The sequence below is a fragment of the Plecotus auritus genome, assembly GCF_963455305.1.
Source record: "Plecotus auritus genome assembly, chromosome: 11".
In the NCBI taxonomy this organism is placed as follows: Eukaryota; Metazoa; Chordata; class Mammalia; order Chiroptera; family Vespertilionidae; genus Plecotus; species Plecotus auritus.
The window spans coordinates 27,194,425-27,216,060 of record NC_137777.1 but is presented as its reverse complement, the minus strand read 5'-3'; the positions used below and the strand labels follow the sequence as shown (position 1 = coordinate 27,216,060).

Sequence of the window (21,636 nt, the reverse complement as noted above, 5' to 3'; positions counted from 1 at the left end):
TGCAGCAACTAACCTAAGCCTAATGAAACTAGGACAGCATGAAATGAGACTTTCTTCATGAAAGAATGTACATCAGAATGTTAATTTGTTTATCTCACCTTAAATCAAGATCAGAGTAGCTAGTGAGCCTTCTGGGCTAAAACTGGTCCTTCTGAATCCTGCCTGATCTGCCACAAAACACACGGTTCCGTTCTCGGTAGCTGCAATATGTGGTAGTTTTGCCACCCAACAGAGAGCCCCACAGAGCTGGATGAATGAACTAAATAAGGCCAAGACCTCAATTGGTGTTGGGCCATGGCTTGGAATCTATGGGCAAATAACAGAACCGAAATCTGTAGGTCCTAACATTGTGGAAGGACATGCTAAATCTTTTTTTAACATAGAAAAACATCATCCTTTCTTTAATATATTTGCAGCAGGATTCAAACAAATAAACAAGCTCCAAAAACAGCAATAATAGGACCACAAGGAGCAGCTGAGGCTTAAGAGTGGCAAGCTTTGAGCCCTTCCCAATGATACTAGCTGCTAACTACCTCCTCCTCTGCAGCTGCAATGGGTTTCCCCGAGCTGGGGGCCCTGGCATTTGTTCCCTCTTGCCACACCCTAGCACAAGCTGAGGATCTGAAAACTGTACATAGGAAAAACTATCTTGTTCCACACTCCCAGTGTGTTTTCTCTCTCTTCATCTCACTTCTCCTATCCAGCCTAAAAAGTGTTTTCAAATCTACAGGGCGGGGGGGGGGGGGGGGGGAATGACTCTGTGCAGACCTGAGTAGACGATATTCTCTCTGAACTCTTCCAGGATGGCACCATCCCAGACAGCCCTGATGAAAATAGCTCCTATTGCCCCTCCTGGCAGTGCCACTGGGAACAGCTGCTTGCAAGTATGCTGTCTGACCCACTAAGCCCTCTGTCCCCACCCTATCTCCAATGTTGTTCTCCAAGTACCTAATAACCCATGAAAACAGTCACTGACGTAAGCTTCCAAGTTTGGTTAAGGCTGATAAATATTGGAACAAGGATCTCAGATATGGAGCCCTGCCCTCCTTGGTAGATAATGAGAGGAATAAAGAAAAGTGTGACGACTTTACATAAGATTAAGTGCATATGGGCATAAAATAATTCCACAATAATTTATTGAGCACTTACTAAGTGTCTTCCATTTGCATGATTTTTTTGCAAGGGACAAAGCACTTTTTCACATGCTCTCTCTCCAGGTAACAAGAATCCACTGCGAGCTTGCTCTGTGCCGGATCTGTGCTCGCTGGCCTCAATTCCAATTTGTGAAACAGAAAAGAGAGTCACAGGAGCAGGGTATGTATGTTGGAAAAGCCTCTGGTTCAAATGCAGTTCAACACTCTATACCAGACCTCTCTGCATTGACTCCAAATACAGTGACTGTCCATTTTCTAAAGCTACCCCTCTCCCCTGCCACTCCGCTTTAATCTGAACAGGCAGTAATTTCCCGACTCCGGGATAGACATTCTCTCCTGTTTAGAAGAATAAAGGTTTATTTCTTCCATTTGGATCCTGAGATTTCAGTGAGAGCTCTGGGCAGTAGCTTTCCAGCTATTTCCTGCTATTTCTAGGCAGTTACAGTGTCTGGTAGAGCTGAGCTTCCATATTAAAAGTCACCAGTAGGGACTGTCCCCTAAGACATTCTCTATGCCAACCTAAAGCTTCTAAAGTTCAAAGTGCAGGAAAATGAACTGTTTCTCTTTTTTTCTATTCTGTTTGCTCTAAATTCTGCATCTTAGATTTATTTTATTGTAGCTTAGTCTTTGGCTCAATGAGTTGGCTTTTACCTTTTACCTGCATGCTGCATTAACAAATGCAAAGCAAACTCCGAAAAGCAACTCAACATTTATTGAATGAGTTTCTATGAAAAAGGCACTAGCATGGCTATAAGAGTCTGGAAAGGCAGTCTGTTATAACAAAAAAATCTAACAATTTGAAGGAACTGCAATTTCCTACAACTTAGCTAAAACTCATTTCTTAGTAAATTGCTTTTAGGGAACCAGCTCTAGTGATTGGATGAGATTGTGGCAATTAGCATATTTAGACGTGGTAGTGCTGCATAACTGACATGCTTGAAACGTTTTCTCTTAATTAAGCATTCCTCATTACATTCGTAATACTCTTCCCCACGTCACAGCTGGCAAAATAGTAAATTGCAATTTATCTTCCCATTATAATGATTACAAAATGAGAAGGAATATATAGATCAAATTAAGTTTTCAAAACCACGTGGCAAAGAAGACCTGGCTAATAGTTAGTAGAGAAAAGTGACCATTCTATCTTGTCAAAACATAAACGCTTCAAGGAATAAATTCTATTTTTCCCAACAGAATGGAAAAAGCATTTGCCTACTTGTTTATTTGCAAGAGTTGTCACAGTAGAATGTGATAGTCATATAATTCTGCTTTACATCTGTCTTGCCATTACATTTTTAACCCTTTAAATCACTAGTTGAGGACACCATTAAATTGCAGTCTAGCATGCTGCTTATAAGCAGGGACTCCCAGCTCTATCACTTTCTGGCTGAATAATCTATGGTTAGTTAGTTTAAATGCTCCATTCCTCAGTTTTCTCATCTGTAAAATGAGGGTAATAAAAGTTGATACAAGGATTAAAATAGATAGATAGATAGATAGACAGACAGACAGTTAGAAGAGTCCTTGGCAGGTAATAAAGGCCATATACCTGTAAGTGTTATAGTTATTATCATGCTTACCATTAGCACAAAAAGAACAATGATATTGTTGGGCTTCTTTATCTAACTGCTCTATTATAAATCACTTTCTTGTCAAATATCTCTGAGATTAGCTTATAGAATAAACATGAGGTGGATTTTGGATGTCATAATTAGAATCTTATGATTGCATAGGCAAATTTCCAGCAAAAGGATTTCTACATAAAATATAAAAAAAACGAATGATTTGAAAAGTCATAGTATAAAATCCCACTAATATGAATGATTTATATATGGTTCTCTTCAAATAAAGAATGTTCTGAGAAGATTTTCTTGACTATTTGTGGCACCTTCTCTTTGTTTTGTATCAAGAATAATACTATAAAAATATATATATATATATGTAAAATGTCAGTCCCTTCTTGTGTGGTAATAATGCTTTACTGAGTTAATGATAAATATTACTGGATTCTTTGGCCAATGAAAAAAGAAAGCAAAAAGGTTATTTAACAAGTTTAAATATTTTAGCTTTCATCACTCTAATGTGTTATCCAAATGCATTTTTGTAATAGTTTTATTGAGATATAATTCACATACCACACACTCCATCAATTTAATGTGATATTTCAATGGTTTTAAGTATATCCACAGTTATGTAAATCATCACCTCAACCAAGTTTAGAACACTTTCATCATTCTAAAAGGAAATTCTATTACCCGTCAGCAATCACTCTCCATCACCCTCTACTGCCACAGGCAACCACTTTTTATCTCTATAGGTTCACCTGATCTGAAAGTTCCATATAAATGGTATGTGTCCTTTTGTGTCTGACTCCTTTCACTTAGCATAATGTTTTCAAGGGCCTCCATGTTGTAGCATTATATCAGCACTTTATTCTCTTTTCATTGTCAAACTAGAGGCCTGGTGCATAAATTTGTGCACAGGTGGCGTATGGCCGGCCCCACCCCCAATGGGGGGGATGAGGGGCAGGGATGGCTGGGGGAAGGGCCACAAGCAGTTGGCCTGCCAGCTCCGCCCCCTGGTCAAACTCCTGGTCGAGGGACAATTTGCATGTTAGCCTTTTATTATGCTATCTAATAAAAGAGTAATATGCAAATTAACCATCGCTCCGCTACACCCACAAGCCATGCCCACAAGCCAATCAGGAGCGAGTATGCAAATTAACCCAACCAACATGGCTGTGGCCACAGAGCGAGCAGGAGGGTTGGCTCCGCTCAAGGCTACAAAATTTCAATTGTAGAAGATAAGTAAATCCCAGATACCAGGGCCTCCGCTTGGGTCGCCGGGGCATATGGCTGGCCTGCAAACCACCACAGGCCCCTCACCCAGGCTGCCCCATGCCCCAAGGGAACCCTCACCCTAATCCGGGACACCCTTCAGGGCAAACCAGCTGGCCCCCACCTGTGCACCAGGCCTCTATCCTATATAATAAAAGAGTAATATGCAAATTGACCATCACTTCAACACACAAGATGGCTGCCCCCATGTGGTCAAAGATGGCTGCCCCCATGTGGACACAAGATGGCCACCACAAGATGGCCAGCAAGGGAGGGCAGTTGGGAGGGACCAGGCCTGCAAGGGAGGGCAGTTGGGGCGATCGAGCCTGCAGGGGAAGGCAGTTAGGGGTGACCAGGCCAGCAGAGGAGGGAAGTTGGGGGCAACCAGGCCTGCAGGGAAGGGCAGTTTGGGGGGGGGGGGGCCGAGGCCTGCAGGGGAGAGCAGTTGCGGGGGACCAGGACTGCAGGGGAGGGCAGTTAGGGGTGACCAGGCCTGCAGGGGAGGGCAGTTAGGGGTGACCAGGCCTGCAGGGGAGGGCACTTATGGGTAAACAGGCTGGCAGGGGAGCAGTTAGGCATCAATCAGGCTAGCAGGGGAGTGGTTAGGGGGTGATCAGGCTGGCAGGCAGGCAAGCAGTTGGGAGCCAGCAGTCCTGGATTGTGAGAGGGATATCCGACTGCCCGTTTAGGCCTGATCCTACTGGGATCTGGCCTAAACGGGCAGTCAGACATCCCTCGAGGGGTCCCAGATTGGAGAGGGTGCAGGCTGACCTGAGGGACACCCCACCCCATGCTCGAATTTCGTGCACCGGGCCTCTAGTATAGGATAATATTCCATTGTATGGATATACCACACATTGTTTAGTCATTCATCAATTGATGGACATTTGAATTATTTCTATGATTGGCTATTATGTACAATGCTGCTGTGAAAATTTGTTTACAAATTCTGACATATGTTTTCATTTGTCTTGAATATATATAAGAGTAAAACTGCTGGGTCATGTGGTAACTCTATGTTTAATCTTGAAGAAAATTCCAGGCTATTTTCCAAAGTGGCTGCATCATTTTACCTTTCCACCAGCACTGTATAAGGGTTCCAATTTCCCCATACCCTTGCCAACACTTACTATTATGTTTTGTTTTGTTTTTTTATTATAGCCATCCTGGGAATGTGAAGTGGTATCCAAATGCATTTTTTAGATGTAAAAACATGGAAATACATTGGGTGAGGACGACAGTATTTTATGTCAAGGGGAAGCATGAAGAGATTAGGAAAAGGAAGCAGGAAATGTTTTTAAGTCGTTACTCGATTTCATGTCCTCAGGCAACCACCTGCTCTATGCAAAGGGTCAGGAGTGTGGACAGCCCTCAATTTCACATCTGGAGCTTATAATAATCATAACAACTAATCGGTGTATTGATTTATTTTGCAATGTTCCTTTCCATGTTATATTCCATTGGAACCAATACCACAAACCTTATATGGGAGGATATCATTATTCCCATTCTGCAGGGAAGGGCACTAAGACTCAGAATGCCTAATTGACTTGTCTCCCAAAAAGGTAGTTAAAAATAATAGGTACATACATATATAAATAAATAAAATTCACAGAGCTGGGCCTGGAAGCCAACTTTTTTATTGACTTCAGAGACAGAGAAAGAGAAACATTGATATGAAAAACATTGATCAGTTGCCTCCCACATGTGCCCGACCAGGGATTGAACCCACAAATTGGGCATGTGCTCTGACTAGGAATCAAATCTACCACCTTCTCTTGTAGAGAATAATGCTCCAACTGAGCCACATTGGCCAGGGCAGAAACCAATTTTTGTATTTCAAATCCCAATCCTGTTTCTTCTTTCCTTATCCTCTTCATTTACCTCATCTTTGGTGACCCAGAAAGTAATGAATAAGCAAAAGGGCAAAGAAGAATTTGTGTATGTGTGAAGCAATTAGACGTAGGAAACCTGCACATCATTAAGTCCCCACAATCAGACTGTGCGAGAGCAGCTAAGGGTGTAAAACCAAGTGTGACAGTGATAGCAAGGATGGCTGCATGCCCACTCCTTTATGAGAGGCAAGAAGCCAGGGCAAAAGGCCACTTAAATCCCTAAATTCTGGATATATGTATAAATTTTTAATTGATTTCAGAGAGGAAGGGAGAGAGAGAGAGATAAAAACATCAATGATGATAGAGAATCATTGATTGGCTGCCTCCTGCACGCCCCACACTGGTGGTTGAGCCTGAAACCCAGGCACATGCCCTGACCAGGAATTGAACTGTGACCTTCTGGTTCATAGGTCGACGCTCAACCACTGAGCCATGCCAGCTGGGCTGGATATTATATTAACTGTACTTACAGTAGTATATTTAATTACACACAGTAGTCATTCAAATATTTATTGAGTATTTATTATGTACCAGGCACAGTGCTAAGATGAGATTTTAAAAAGCAATGACTATAGGCCTGGTCAGGTGGCTCAGTTGACTGGAATGTCATCCCATACACTACAAGGCTGCAGGTCAATTCCAGGTCAGGGCACATATCTAGGTTGAGGTACCATCCCCAGTCGGGGCACATACAGGAGGCAATCCATGGATGTTTCTCTCTCACATGGATCTCTTCTCTCTCTCTCTCTCTCTCTCTCTCTCTCTCTCTCTCTCTTTCTCTTTCACCACCCACTTCAACTTGCTCTAAAAAAAAAAAAAAAATCAATGAAAACATATCCTCAGGTGAGAATTTTAAAAAAGCAATGACTATAAATAGCTAACATTTACTAAGCCTTTTACATATAGCATCTCATGTAATGCCCACAAAATTCCTGCAAAAGACATGGAAACTGAGGCATGGAGAAGTGAAGTAAATTGTTCCAAAGTCACTAGTAAAAGGCAGAGGCAGAATAAGAGCCGAGGCAGCCTGTTTCTATACCTGCTATCTTCACCACCACCCAATCCTCCCTGCCAGACCTTGTTCGGCTAAAAGTCACATGTGTGACACACAGAGACTAACAATACTAATTAATTCCAGCAACCATTTGTTGAATGTTCATTAATACATGGAGCCCAGGGGCAAATTCTCACAAGTCCAAGAAGTACTTTCCTTCATTAACATTTCAGAGGAGGAAAGAGTTTCAAAGAAGTAAATTAACTTGTCCAAGGTTGCAGAGCTATAATAGCTAATGCAGATCTGGTGCTTACTGTATATATACCAGGCACTGTTTTAAGCACTAATTTATCTAATCCCCAAAACAGCACTATGAGGTAGGTTCCATTATTACCCATCATTCTTAGTTAAGAAACTGGTCCAGGATCCCACTCTAGTAAGTGGCAAACCCAGGACTCACACTAGCTTAAAGTCATTATCAAAACAAAATGCTGTCTCTTAGCTAAGAAGTAGCAGAGCAGAAATTCCAACGAAGTCTAACTCTTGAGTGAGAGAGAACCCTCTTATCTTCTTACCAATATGCTAAGTATGGCCCTCCTACCTGCTGTAATATGGAGGGGTGCTAGGGAAGATGGGAGTCAAGAGTTCTAGGGACCCTCCAGAAAGGAGCATTTAAGCTGCATTTTGAAGGTAAAAGTAAGTATTGGACAAAGGCAGGCACCATTCAATTTATTATTTTATTTATTTTTTTTTGCAATTTATTATTTTAAAGGAAATTATATGTACCCAATTGAGGACTTTGAAAAAGACGATGTTGTTTCAGATTGAATTATAAAATCTTTACTGTGTTTCAATTTTTCAATGAGAAATATTCTTGATGAAGGAAAACAAGGTTTTGTTCACTTAAATTTGGCTATTCATTAAAAATCATCAAGGAATAGAATGGGCAGTTTTTGTAACGTTAAACTCAATTAATTCTGACTTCCAATATTTACTTCCTCAATCTAAGTGCTGCAAGCAGGGTGATTTCCAAACCTTAGGAATTTCTGCAAGATTTTCTCTCCTTCAAATCTGAAACACAGCATTTAGAAACCATAATGAGCCTGGAGATTCAAATCAAGAACTAGAAGGAACCAGTGTGCGGGTCTCGTTCCCGCGGGGCTAGAGACCGGCAGGCAACTTGTGGCTCAAATGCTGCAGAACCAGGGATTTTTCCCTAGCAAACTGATTTATGACCCCAAGAAGGGCAGCTGCAGAACCGGTCAGACCATAAGTACAATTCTCAAACATGAATCCAAGAAGAAGGTCCAGGGTGAGATGGGAATGGTAAGGTGGGGTTAGTTCTGGGGAGAAACTGCCTGTCCTGGGTGATACCCTTGAAATCCTAATTCTTGCAGCAGCCAGGCCAATGGACTCAGCAGCCCAAAATGTGCGCTCTGGGGGAGTTGACACCGACCGCAGCAGGGCAGCGGGACAAGGTGCCTCCACGCCCCCTTGCGGACCTAAATGAAGGCTGATGAGGACGTGCCTACCTAAGGATAGGTACCTTGTCTCAAAAGTGTTCTGTTTAACCCTCACAACCACCTCTCAAGAGTCGCCGTGATCAGCTCCATTTTACAGACGAAATGCTGAGGCTCAGAGAAGTGAAGCAAGACTTGCCAACAAAAAAGGGAAACCTTAAATGAAGACGATCATTGGACTGGTTACTTTTTCCTAGGAGTAAAGAGATGGGGGCTGGGCTGCTGGGGGGCCCCACACTGACCCCTCTGGCTCTCTAGGCGGATTAGGAACCGGCTGTCAACTGGGAGGCCTGGCAGCGTCCAGGTGCCTGGGAAGAGGGAGCGCGCGCAGTGGGCAACAGCGCGTCTGAGGGCGCAGGGCGCACCACCCGCTCGCCTGCGTCCGCCTCTAGAACCCGGCGCCGGTGCCGCAGAGCGCCACGCGGGACGATCCACGCGCCCGCAGCCGTCCCGGAGCCCCACGCGAGTCACAAGCCACGAGCCACGGCGCGTGCGCGCGGGACTGCTGCGGGCACAGGTTGGCACTGCCACCGCGAGCCCACCGGCACTGCCCCACGCCTTACCGTAGTTGCTCCCCGGTGACCAGGACCTCAGCCATGCGCTCCAGCTCCCTTTGCTGCGCCCCGCCACTCCCGCTGGGGCTGCTGTCGCTGCCACCGCTGCCAGCGTTGCCGCCCTCCATGCTCGGGGCCGCGTCGCTACCACTGTCTTCGCTGGCCGCCGGGTTTGGGTGTTAAATCAGTCTGCCCTCACAGAGGCCTCGCCCGCCATATTTGTTAGGGGCAATCCCGTTGCTCACGCGCGATTGGCTGGAAAGGGAATCCCTGTGGGTAGGCTGAGGTGCTAGGCAAGTCTGTTCCTGGAACTCCAGCTTGGGGGCGTGGCCGGAGCCTCGCGTGGTTGGGGGGCGTGGCCGAGGGAGGAAAATATAAACATCTGGGCGGGGCACCGCTGGTGCGTTCTGTGTGCTGGTGAAGGTTGAATTAGGTGAGCTTCTGCTGTGGGACCCTGAGGACAGGCTGGGAGGTTACTAAACAAGTGTGAAGGTATTTTGATTATACTTCCCATGCCCCAAATTGCTAAAAAGTAAAAAAAAAATAACAGTATAGCTAAATAGTGAACGATGAAGAATCTACAGGTCACTGCAGAGCATGGAGAAATTAAGTATTTTTTCGCCCTAATCCTCTTTATCAAAGACAATTCATTTACTTACCTTATGTTGTAATCATAAAGAAGGCTGGCCTAAGAATCAGACAGATCTGAGATCCAGCTCCACGCCTACAAATAATTCTGTTTCCTCTTTTACAAAATAAAAACAATTGTGGGTACCACTTGTTGAGAGGTGCTGCATTAAAGATGCTTCAGGTAATTGTTACCTTCCTTAATTAATGCAAAAAAATCATAAAATGGATATTGTCCTCATTTTATATCAGGAAGCAGGCTCAGAGAAATCCAGAAATTTATCCAAGGCTAGCAGCTAAGTGCAAGAAGTAATAATCAAACCCAGGACATTCTGGCTTTCAAAGTCGTGTGCTTAAAAGATTGCCTCTTAAAATAGGGATATAATGGTATTGTCCACCTTTTAGGGAATAGGGAAGGAACTTTGACTAATGCCAAGTGTCCTGTTTTCATGTATCATGCAGGGTCAGAGTCTGGTCTACAGGAAAACCCGAGTAATGCTAATGGTAGCAGTCATTGTTGTAGTAAAAGACTATCTGTGTATTGAAGTTTTATGCAGTCTGTCACAGTATTTGCATAAATACAAATCTCTGCACCCTTACAACAAATAAATGTGAAACTATTTTTTTAAATTAATAATATTTTGAAAAACATAATCTCTCAGTTGCCTATATGTAGTAGAAGTCTACAGATTAAAAATGAAAATGAGAGGGCTGCTAAAAATCAACTGCTCTTCTTTGTATATTTTATACCAATTCTGCCATTCAAGAGTATTTATACTCTTGTGTTGAAAACTTACTGCTTTTATTGTTTGGTTTTGTTACTGGCATTTTATTTTTAAAGGTCACCAAAGCCTTTTCCAACATGCTGCAAGATCACTACTTAAATAAACTTAAAATTTGCAACAATTCATTGAAAGTTTATTCTGTGCTTTACATGGTGCTAAGCACTTTGCTTATATTATTTAATTTATTCTCACAAAAAAGACTCAGAGTTAGGTATTCATAATGTCAATTTACAAAGGCAAGGCTTAGTTAGGCATGGAAAGATGAACTAGTTTACCTAAATATCACACCAAGAAAGTTGCACAGCCCTCAAACCCTACTTCTGTAGGTTCCCAAGGCCATCCTCAACCACACTCCAGGAGAAGAACAAGTGTCCAGTTGCCTCCTGAATTCAACAATGGATATTAGGCAACTCTTTTGCCAAAAGAAATTATCTACATCTCTTAACTTTTTAAATAGTCCAATGCAAACGTGTAGACCAAGTGAGAAAAAGTTCCCAGTGAATGTGATTCTAAGAGCCTCATTCTGCATCAAATAAAATCATTTACAAAGTAGAGATCCCAGAGTTAATGAGTTTAACAGCTGTTGTTTGCTTATGTTTTAATCCTGTAAAATAGAATATCAAGAGTTTGCATGGGCTTCACACTCAAACATGCAGTTTCTTTTCTAATCTTGTCATTACTAACTTAGAAGCCTTATGCTAGTTTCTTAATTTCCCTGGGCCTCAATTTCCTATCAATAAAGCAGGATAAAAAATTCCTACCTTTTGCGATGTTATGTGGCTTAAATTAAATAACATTATGTAAAGTTTCCATGTATACTAAATGTGTTGAATAGCTATTCTCTTTATGATGCTAGACAAAACACTTTTTCTCAAGTTATCTCTAATTAATTTTTTAATTATTAGTCCTGCAAAATGAAGAAAAGAGAAGCCCTGGCCCCACTAAATCTCTATTTAATTTAATGATTTTAAGCTTTTTGAAATTGCAGAATGAAAAGGCATTAAATTGGTACATATTTCTAATTATTCATGGTTCAAGCAACACTTTGTTTTATCCAAAAGCTCTACCTCCCACTGTAAATCATATCACTATCATGAATATCTTTGATTTTTTTTATCCCTTTTAAATCTACTCATGTTTTCATTTGAATTCAGGCATATTTCTTTGTTTGAAAAATAAAAATAAAAAATGTCTTGTAAAATACTTCCTTGAATAATAGTTTCTGATAAAAAAAACTCATAAAAGCTTATGATAAAAATAAACTAATATTTTTAAAAAGCACATTAACAGAAGAGAAAGCAATTCAAGTCAGGAAAATACCTGATTATTCTGGTAAGAGGGAGAGAGCAGAACTTATTTTCCGTGTTTGCAAAGGTTGTGTGTGTGTGTGTGTGTGTGTGTGTGTGTGTGAATGGGAATTGGGGAAGTGGTTGCTGATATTGTTTTAACCTTTCTTTTTGACATATGAGACACACCATACTCCACTGGGTTAGAAAACAGACCCTTTTTTCTGACTTAGTGAAAGATGAGTGAACTGACTGCTGAGAATATGTGAGAAGCAATACAGGACTGTGGGCTCTGGAACAGCTGGTCCCAGAATGAACTGTGATCTACACTGAGTGGCCAGATTATTATGATCTCTGAACACATAATATATATATATTAGAGGCCCGATGCATGAATTCATGCATGGGTGGGGTTTGGCCAGCCTGGCCAAGTGAAGGGGACATGGGTGGTTGGCCGGCCCACCTGCTGTTCAAACTCCTGATTGAGGGGACAATTTACATATTAGCCTTTTATTATATAGGATATATACTGAGTGGCCAGATTATTATGGGTTCAGAGATCATAATAATCTGGCCACTCAGTGTATAGGTATTGATAGATAAGAGAAAGACACTGACAGGACAATTGATTCAATGTGAAGATCTTAGAGGGACTGAAAATTCAAAGACATCCTGGTTTGATTCCTGGCTCCACTGGGGCGAGTTCATTATCTTCTCTGAATTTTTCTGTCCTCCTTTGTAAAGTCAAAACTATACCACCACTCTAGCCGGTTTGGCTCAGTGGATAGAGGGCCAGCCTGTGGACTGAAGGGTCCCAGGTTCAATTTCGGTTAAGGGCACATGCCCTGGGTTGTGGGCTTGATCCGTGGTGGGGGATGTGCAGGAGACAGCTGATCAATGACTCTCTCTCTCATCATTGATGTTTCTCTCTCTCTCTCCTTCTCCTTTCCTCTCTGAAATCAATAAAAATATATATATATATTAAAAAAAGACTATACCACCAATCCCATGGGGTTGCTGAGATTATTAAGTACAACTTCATGAGTGCACTCGTTACAGGTAGAAACTATTAAATGTATGCCTTCTCTTCCAGCTCACCTGACTTACCTGCTTCATGCCTTTTGGCTGTTTCTGTGCTCTGGAACCAGTGCTTTTCAAACTTTTGGTGGAGAGGGACCAGGAGTGTGTGTGTGTGTGTGTGTGTGTGTGTGTGTGTGTGTGTATTCAATCCATTAAAGACTGACACTAGCAAAATAAAAATGAAATTTTAAAATCACACACACACACACACACACACACACACACACACACACACTCCTGGTCCCTCTCCACCAAAAGAAGGCACACACACACACACACACACACAAAACAAATAAAATAAAATAAAATAAAATAAAATAAAATAAAATAAAATAAAATAACACACAAAACTGCCCTGGTTGATGTGGTTCAGTTGGATGGAGTGTCGGCCGTTACATTGAAGGTTCTTGGGTTCAATTCCCGGCCAGGGCCCATGCCTAGGTTTCAGGTTGGATCCTAGGTCAGGGAACATATAAGATTCAACCAATGATTGCATTAACAAATCAATGTTTTCCCCTCTCTCTCCTTCTCTTCCTATCTCTCTCTAATAGTTAATACATTTTAAAAAAATAACAAACAAAGCAATGATAGGGGAACTTTCCCCATTTTCTCCATTTAACAGGAGAAAATCACAAGGACTTCACATAAGCATTAAAATTCACCAGAAAGTGAGGCATAATAAGGTGTATCTGTCATTCTGAACTAAACAGGGGACGATAGGGGTCTAGGACTTCAAAAGGAAGCCAGTTGAAAAGGAGATGAAAAAAGAGTTAAAGTTTAGTAAACAAATGTTTGTTGGGTCATCCTGAAACAATGGGTCCCAGAGAAGACTTTGATAAAAGGCTTTGCTAGGTTCTTCCCTGTTTATCACACAGTAGTTCAGCTTAAGCTGTAGTTATCTATGACGCTATCTCCCTTCATTAAGCAGGTCCTCATCCGCTACCTAAATTCTTTTCAGGGGGAAGATCAAAGGTTCTTTCTGAGTATTTTGTTTCTTAAAAGTAATCAGCTTAAAATATTTAATATCCGAAAGAGGCATATTTTTGGATGATACACTCTACTGCCCCTCAAAAACAACCTAGAAAATCACAAATATCTGGAAATACAACTCACTCCTAAATAATTCAGGGGGAAGAAGTAATTACAAACAGAATTAGGAAATATTTCAAACGTGTGATAATTAAAGATGTTTCAAAATTTGTGGGATACCACTAAAACAGAGATTAGAAGAAAATTTATAGTTTCAACTGTTTATATTAGAAAAGAAGAAAGGGCTAAAATCAATGATTAAAAAAAAAAAAACTAGAAAAAAAAGTAAAGCAAACCCAAAGTACATAGAGTTCATATTTAATAAATTTTCCTTCTTTTTCTAAGGGGCATAAGAAAACTTTTTGGGGTGATGAGTGTAACTGCTGATGTTGGCTCTCAGTTCTTGAGTGTGGCAAAGAAAGAATTCAGAGTCAATAACTCTAACATAAGAAGAAGTTTACTTAACATACAAAACAAAAGTACACTGGAAGAGAAGATTCAAGTGGACTGCTCAGAAACCTGTCTTGGCCTTTTAGAAAGAAAGTCTCAGAGGCAGAATTGAGACAGCTGCCCTATGTGGCCTCAGGAATCAAGTTACAGAGGCCAAAGAAGAGACCTTGGAGCCAGGTTCAGGGGGCTTAGCTAGGGACACGTTGGAGCTGCCCACTGCTCCCCTGGTTTTAAGTCTTGTGGGAACTTTAGAGCTTAGGAGAAAGAAGGCAGGGGCATGCTTCAGGGAGAGCATGTGCTGTGCCCTTTGTCTTAGGGTTTTTATCTGTTTTCTAAAGGCTGGAATTTTAGGGGAGCCTCAGGGTAGGATCTCGATAGAATATTCATCAGCTTTACAGGTGTGCCCTCTGGTTCACCAAAATGAGTGTATAGAGTCAGGGTTGTGGTCTCTACTGATTGGTTGGCGCTGGTCATTGGTAAATGCATCTGGTTATGAGGTCAACCACAGCATCGCTTCATCGGGTTTTGCTGCTTTTCTGGGCCTGGAACTGAAATGCAAGGCCTAGATATTATCTCTAGTTTGACCAAAACTCTGTGTCTGGGGTCAACAGATCAAAGGCTTTGTTCCTAAGATTATTCGATGCTGATCAGAATCTCATTGTGCTGAGGGCTTGATGCTTAAGGGAGTGGCCCTGCAAGGGTGAAGAAGGCAGGTGAGTCAGGGTGCTGCCTGCGGCCAGTTTGAATAAGCTATCTGTCTCAGTTTCCCCATTCCACTTGCCAAGGAATTTTCCTGGCTTCTCACTGTCCTGCCTCAATGAGAATGTTCTGCATTTGTCAAATCATTAAAGTATATACCCTTTAAATAGGTGCAGTTTATTTTACTTAATTTATATCTCAATCAGGCTGTTGTAAAAACAGAAGAGCCTTGAGGCACAAGTGTAGCCTATGAATTTAGAGAATGTGGGGGAGGGATTACAATAGAGATTGTATAAGGTCTTAAGGGCCTTAATAAAGACTTTTCTTTTTACTCTAAAGGTTGGAATCCACTGGGGGATTTTGAACGAAGATTGTCATTCACTTATACAATTGTAGGGATTGAATGAGATAACATATATAGGGTGCTCAGCTCAGTTATTTAATAGATATTCCTTCGCTTTTCTAGGGCAGTGTTTCTGTGAAACATAAAACAATACCACCATCTAGTGGAGAAAATCCTTAAGACTTATTTAACAAAGGAAGTTAAAATTTAACTTATTTTCCACAGAATTAAATAAATCTTGTAAATCAGAACTTTTTTATCCTAAGTGATTTATGTAAACATAAGGTAATATAGTTTCCAAGACACTACTTCATTCTATTTTTCCTCCCACCTCTAATGTTGGTAAACTTCAATTTCAGCCCAGTGTTCAGTTGTAAGTCACCTGCTCCCTGGGTGATCTCATTCATAGGTACTCTTATTACTACCCTATACAAGCATTTAAAACCTTTATCTTTTAGCCTTAGCCGGTTTGGCTAAGTGGTTGGAAGGGTCCAGGGTTGGATGTGCATGCGGGAGGCAACCAATGAATGTGTCTCTCACATGGATGTTTCTTTCTGTCTCTCCCCATCCCTTCTAGTTTCTCTAAAATTAGTGGAAAAAATATCCTCCAATAGAATTAACAAAAAAGAAAAAGAAAGCATTTTCTAGAAATGTGAAAATGTTAAAAATAAAATAAAAGCTTAAAGTTCCTGGCCACACCTTTATTCAAATTCCAAGTTTTGAGATAGGGTATGTGGCAGAACAGCTGCAATCAATAAAAGCTACTGGAACTATCAAGAAGTAAGACCACCCCCCCCCCCCCCCACACACACACACACACCGATTTATAACCTAAAACCAGCAGTTCAATCCAACGCGGTGACTGATTTCACCTCATGGTAACCCCTAGCCTCATTATACACCCATTTAATATATTAGCATGCTAAATGACACACCCCTCTCAGCCATGATCAGAAATGAAAAGCCCATATAAGGACACAAAATGGCCAGTAGAGCTCCTCTGAGAAATCTCTGCCTCTTTCCCAGGAAGATCCTGCATATTCCTTCCCTTTAGTGAATACCCTACTCTTGATTAAATGAACCTCAATAAAGGAAGCAAATTCCGCTAAAGGGGACTACTCTGTCTGTGAAGTGGCCTGTTCTCTGCCTCACTGCTTCACTAATAAACTCGCTTTCACTTTAAACTCGATGCTGGCTCATTTTGAATTCTTTCCTGTGAGAAGCCAAGAACCCACAGCAGGTCACGGACCCTCAGGTCCTTGGAGCCCCAGAAAACCTGCATCATCTCTAGATCGAAGTCCAAGGCATGTCCTCACCTGTATATTCCCATGGCCTCTCAATCTCCACATATCAAAACCAGCCGAAACCGGTTTGGCTCAGTGGATAGAGCGTCAGCCTGTGGACTTAAGGGTCCCAGGTTTGATTCCAGTCAAGGGCACGTGCCTTGGTTGTGGGCATATCCCCAGTGGGGGGTGTGCAGGAGGCAGCTGATCGATGTTTCTCTCTCATCGATGTTTCTAACTCTCTATCCCTCTCCCTTCCTCTCTGTGAAAAATCAATAAAATATATTTTAAAAAAAACAACACAGAACTCATTCCATCTCACCCCAAATCTGTTCCTATTCTTCCCATAATATGTTGTAAATGACAGGAAATGCCCATGCAGGAACCTAGAATTCATCATTGCCTCTTTCCCCTCTTCTAATCCCCATGCCGAATCAAATAGCCACTGTTGTCCGTTCTATTTAAAAAATTATTTCTCACACCCAGCCACCTCCATCATTCATTTGGGCTCTTACTGGTCTCCTTTTACTCTTGTTACCCTTCAATATGTGCCACAAAATAAAATGAGCAACTCTTGCTTTCTCCCTCCCCCCGCTTTCTCTCTCTACTCTATTCATGAATGGTTTATCATCTGTCCATTTGAAGTTATTTGTCTGTACACTGGGTTTTGTAATACTGAGGAAAATATTTTTAATGTGTTTAATTACACATTTAACGCATGAATATGCTCAGTGTTAAAACTTATACATTAAAGATAAATCAAAAATCTTTTTTGATGTCCTCTTCCACTCCCCTCCTTAGAGGTAAACTTTATTACAATTCATTCATTCAATTGTTCAGCAAACATATATATGAAGATCCATTATATGCTGGGTGCTTTGCTTAATGATGACCTAAATCATATCCTAGTGATTTATAGCTTTACAGTCTTAGAAACAATAAAAGCATATCAGCACAATTTACAATAGCTAAGATTTGGAAACAGCCCAAGTGCCCATCAGCAGATGAGTGGATAAAAAAGCTGTGGTACATTTACACAATGGAATACTATGTGGTGGTAAAAAAAAAAAAAAAAAAAAAAAGGAACTCTTACCATCTGCAATAGCATGGATGGACCTGGAGTATATTGTGCTAAGTGAAATAAGCCAGTCAGAGAAAGATAAGTATCACTTCTCACTCATATGGAAACTAATGAACAAAATAAATGGATGAACAAAATAGACACAGAGACATAGAACCATGGAATAGACTGAGGAATTTCAGAGGGAAGATGGGATGTGGGTGCTGTGGGGGTCTGGGGATGTGGGGAGAGATTAATCGGGGAACTTATATGCATACTAGAGGCCTGGTGCATGACATTTGTGCACTGGGGGTGGGGAGTCCCTCAGCCCAGCCTGCGCCCTCTCACAGTCCAGGACCCCTCAGGGATGTCCACCTGCTGGCTTAGGGGAGCGGGCCTAAGTGGGCAGACATTCCCCAAGGGGTCGTTAGCGCTGCTGTGGAGAGGGGGAGTCTCCTGCCACCATCCCTGCACTTGCTAGCCATGAGCCTGGCTTCTGGCTGAGTGGTGCTCCCTCTGTGGGAGGACACTGACCACCAGAGGGCAGCTCCTACATTGAGCGCCTGCCCCCTGGTGGTCAGTGTGCATCATAGCAACTGGTCATTCCGCTGTTCGGTCAATTTGCATATTAGCCTTTTATTATATAGGATATGCATAGCCCATGAACACAGACAGTAGTGTGGCGAATGCCTGGGAGGGAGGAGTGGGGAGAAAGGGGTCAATGGAAAAAAATAAACAAACAAAGGGGACAACTGTAATACTTTCAACAATAAAGGTAAATTTTAAAAAAAGAAACAATAAAAGACTTGAAGTAATCACACAAACAAATGTAAAATTGCTTAAAATCTATTAATGAGAGGTACCTGCTGCAGTGACAGTGTACAGCAAGCATGTCAAACTCAAGGCCCACAATGAATATATTTGCAGCCCAGCCAATATAACAGCATGTAAGAAACATTTTAATAAAAATGTTGTAACTTAATTTTTATAATGTCCTGTTATACATAATTATTAATAACGAACTACAACGTTCGCTAATGACTGATTACTTTAATTGTGTTGCATTCATTTCCCTTATGCGCCTTACGCACAGGTGCACCATTTCTCTCCACTAATACTAGTAGCGAATATTTTAGCAGCCAATTGCCACATCATTAGTCTTGGACTGACTTGTTTGGTGTGTGCAACAGGAAATATTTGGCTTTCGGAGAACAAGAAAAATAGGTTTATTTGTGTTACGCTTATTAATTATTCAGTGTCTGGTAAGGTAATGTTCAAGAAAAAATATTAATTTTTATTAAAATGTTCTATTATTTTATGTTAACGATTACTCATTTGTTTCAGCCCTTTGTATTCAGCATGTCTCTATTGAAATAAACCTATGTTTCTATAAAAATTTAAGCTTTTGTTTTTTTGCGGCCCACATAAACTTAAACCTTGTTTACTTGGCCCATGTTAGCCTTTGTGTTTGAACATGCTTGGTGTACAGCATATTAGAGAAACTAGACCTGATTAGGGAGATCAGAGAAAGGTTTTTGAGAAGCAACTAGTAACCTAGAGACTAGAGTTCCAACACAGAGTACCCACTAGCTACATGTAGCTATTTAAATTTAAATTAACTAAAATTAAATAACATTTAAAATTCAATTTCTCATTCACACTATTCACATTTCAAGCACTCAAAAGTCACATTTGGCTAGTAGCTAACAGACGGACTGTGCAGATAGAGAGCTTTTCCAACATCTCAGAACGTTCTATGAGACAGTGCTCAGCTAGAGAATGAATAGGTGTTAACCCGGCAGAGAAGGGAGGGGAGAACATGCTAGGCCAGTGGTCGGTAAACTCACTAATCAACAGAGCCAAATACCAACAGCACAATGATTGAAATTTCTTTTGAGAGCCAAATTTTTTAAACTTAAACTTCTTCTAACGCCACTTCTTAAAAATAGACTCGCCCAGGCCGTGGTATTTTGTGTAAGAGCCACACTCACGGGGCCAAAGAGCCGCATGTGGCTCGCGAGCCGTGGTTTGCCAACCACTGTGCTAGACAAACAGAGCCCAAATGGCAGCAGGTACATACATGGTGACAGTAAAGGCCTCACAGAGAGCCAGTGTGCCCCATGCTACAAGGAGGCATGGAAGAGGGCAAGGGAGAGCAGTGGTAGATGAGACAGCATATATGTTCCAAATTGCTAGAGGGGAAAAAAAAATCAAACCAACAACAAAATTAATTCAAGGAACGACAATGAAAGAAAATAAGCAAAAAAACAAACAAACAAAAAAAAACAACAACAGAAATGATCAAAAAATGTAAAAAAGATAGCAGAAATGAGGTCAAATATATCAGTTCTAAATTTGCATACTATGTACCAGAGGCTCTGTTAATCTGCTTTAGGCAAGATACCACATTCAGTACAACAGCTTCAGGGGCCTGAGCAGTGAATTAAATGGGTGTATGAGCAGAACCACTACCCTTGCACCCTTAAGTCTTTGAAGGTGGCATTAATTTGTTAGTGTACCTAGTAAATAAGTTTTTCATTTTTCTTTTTTTTTAGGTTTACTTTAATAAATCTTTATTGTTCAGATTATTACAATTGTTCCTCTTTTTTCCCCCCATAGCTCCCCTTCACCCAGTTCCCACCCCACTCTCTGCCTTTACCCGCCCCCCACTGTCCTCATCCATAGGTGTACGATTTTTGTCCAGTCTCTTCCCGCACCCCCCACACCTCTTACCCCTCGAGAATTGTCAGTCCACTCCCTTTTTATGCCCCTGATTCTATTATATTCACCAGTTTATTCTGTTCATCAGATTTTTTATTCACTTGATTTTTAGATTCACTTGTTGATAGATATGTATTTGTTGTTCATAATTTTTATCTTTACTTTTTTCTTCTTCCTCTTCTTTAAGAATACCTTTCAGCATTTCATATAATACTGGTTTGGCGGTGATGAACTCCTTTAGCTTTTTCTTACTTGTGAAGCTCTTTATCTGACCTTCAATTCTGAATGATAGCTTTGCTGGGTAGAGTAATCTTGGTTGTAGGTTCTTGCTATTCATCACTTTGAATATTTCTTGCCACTCCCATCTGGCCTGCATAGTTTCTGTTGAGAAATCAGCTGACAATCATATGGGTGCTCTCTTGTAGATAACTAACTGTTTTTCTCTTGCTGCTTTTAATAGTCTCTCTTTGTCTTTTGCTCTTGGCATTTTAATTATGATGTGTCTTGGTGTGGTCCTCTTTGGATTCCTTTTGTTTGGGGTTCTCTGCGCTTCATGGACTTGTAAGTCTATTTCTTTCACCAGGTGGGGGGAGTTTTCTGCCATTATTTCTTCAAATAGGTTTTCAGTATCTTGCTCTCTCTCTTCTTCTGGCACCCCCATAATTCGGATGTTGGTATGCTTGAAGTTGTCCCAGAGGCTCTTTACACTATCTTCATATTTTTGGATTCTTTTTTCTTTTTGCTTTTCTGGTTGGGTGTTTTTTGCTTCTTTGTATTTCAAATCTTTAACTTGATTCTTGTGATCCTCTAGTCTGCTGTTGGATCTCTGTATATTATTCCTTATTTTAGTCGGTGTATGCTTAATTTCTAGTTGGTCCTTTTTCATATCCTCAAGGGTCATGCTAAATTTATCGGCCTTTTCTAGAAAATTCTTGAAAAACCTTATATCCATGGTTTTGAACTCTATAACCAGTAGTTTGCTTTCCTCCATTTCTTTCATTTGTGACCTGATTCTTTGTCTCCACATTTTGGCTGCTTCCCTGAGTTGATAGAGTGGCTTTGTGTGCTAGGTGTCCTATTGGGCCCAGTGGCTCAGCCTCCCCAGTTACCTGAGGTGGACACTCTTGGTGCACCCCTTTGTTTGCTGTGTGCACAGTCTTGTTGTAGTTAAGCCTTGATTGTTGTTGGTATCACTGGGGGGAATTGACCTCCAGGCCAATTGGCTGTGAAGATCAGCTGTGTCTACGATGGGAGAACTTCTGTGCTGGAGACACCCTTATGAGACAAGACTTCCTTCAGTGGGGCTTTGGTGCTCACTG

The 21,636-nt window shown here is 41.3% G+C and overlaps 1 protein-coding gene across 2 annotated transcripts in view; it reads right to left on the bottom strand.

Moving 5' to 3' along the window:
- DEPTOR (DEP domain containing MTOR interacting protein) overlaps window positions 1-9,197 on the bottom strand; it is a 148,463-nt gene extending 139,266 nt beyond the window's left edge. Inside the window, exon 1 of one of the 2 annotated variants that reach the window (XM_080647262.1) lies at window positions 8,964-9,197. In XM_080647262.1, coding sequence (XP_080503388.1) covers window positions 8,964-9,082 — 119 coding nt within the window. In that variant the 5' untranslated portion in view covers window positions 9,083-9,197. The remainder of the gene's footprint in view (window positions 1-8,963) is intronic. The other variant, XM_080647261.1, reaches the window with a different exon arrangement.
- Window positions 9,198-21,636: the final 12,439 nt, after the last annotated feature.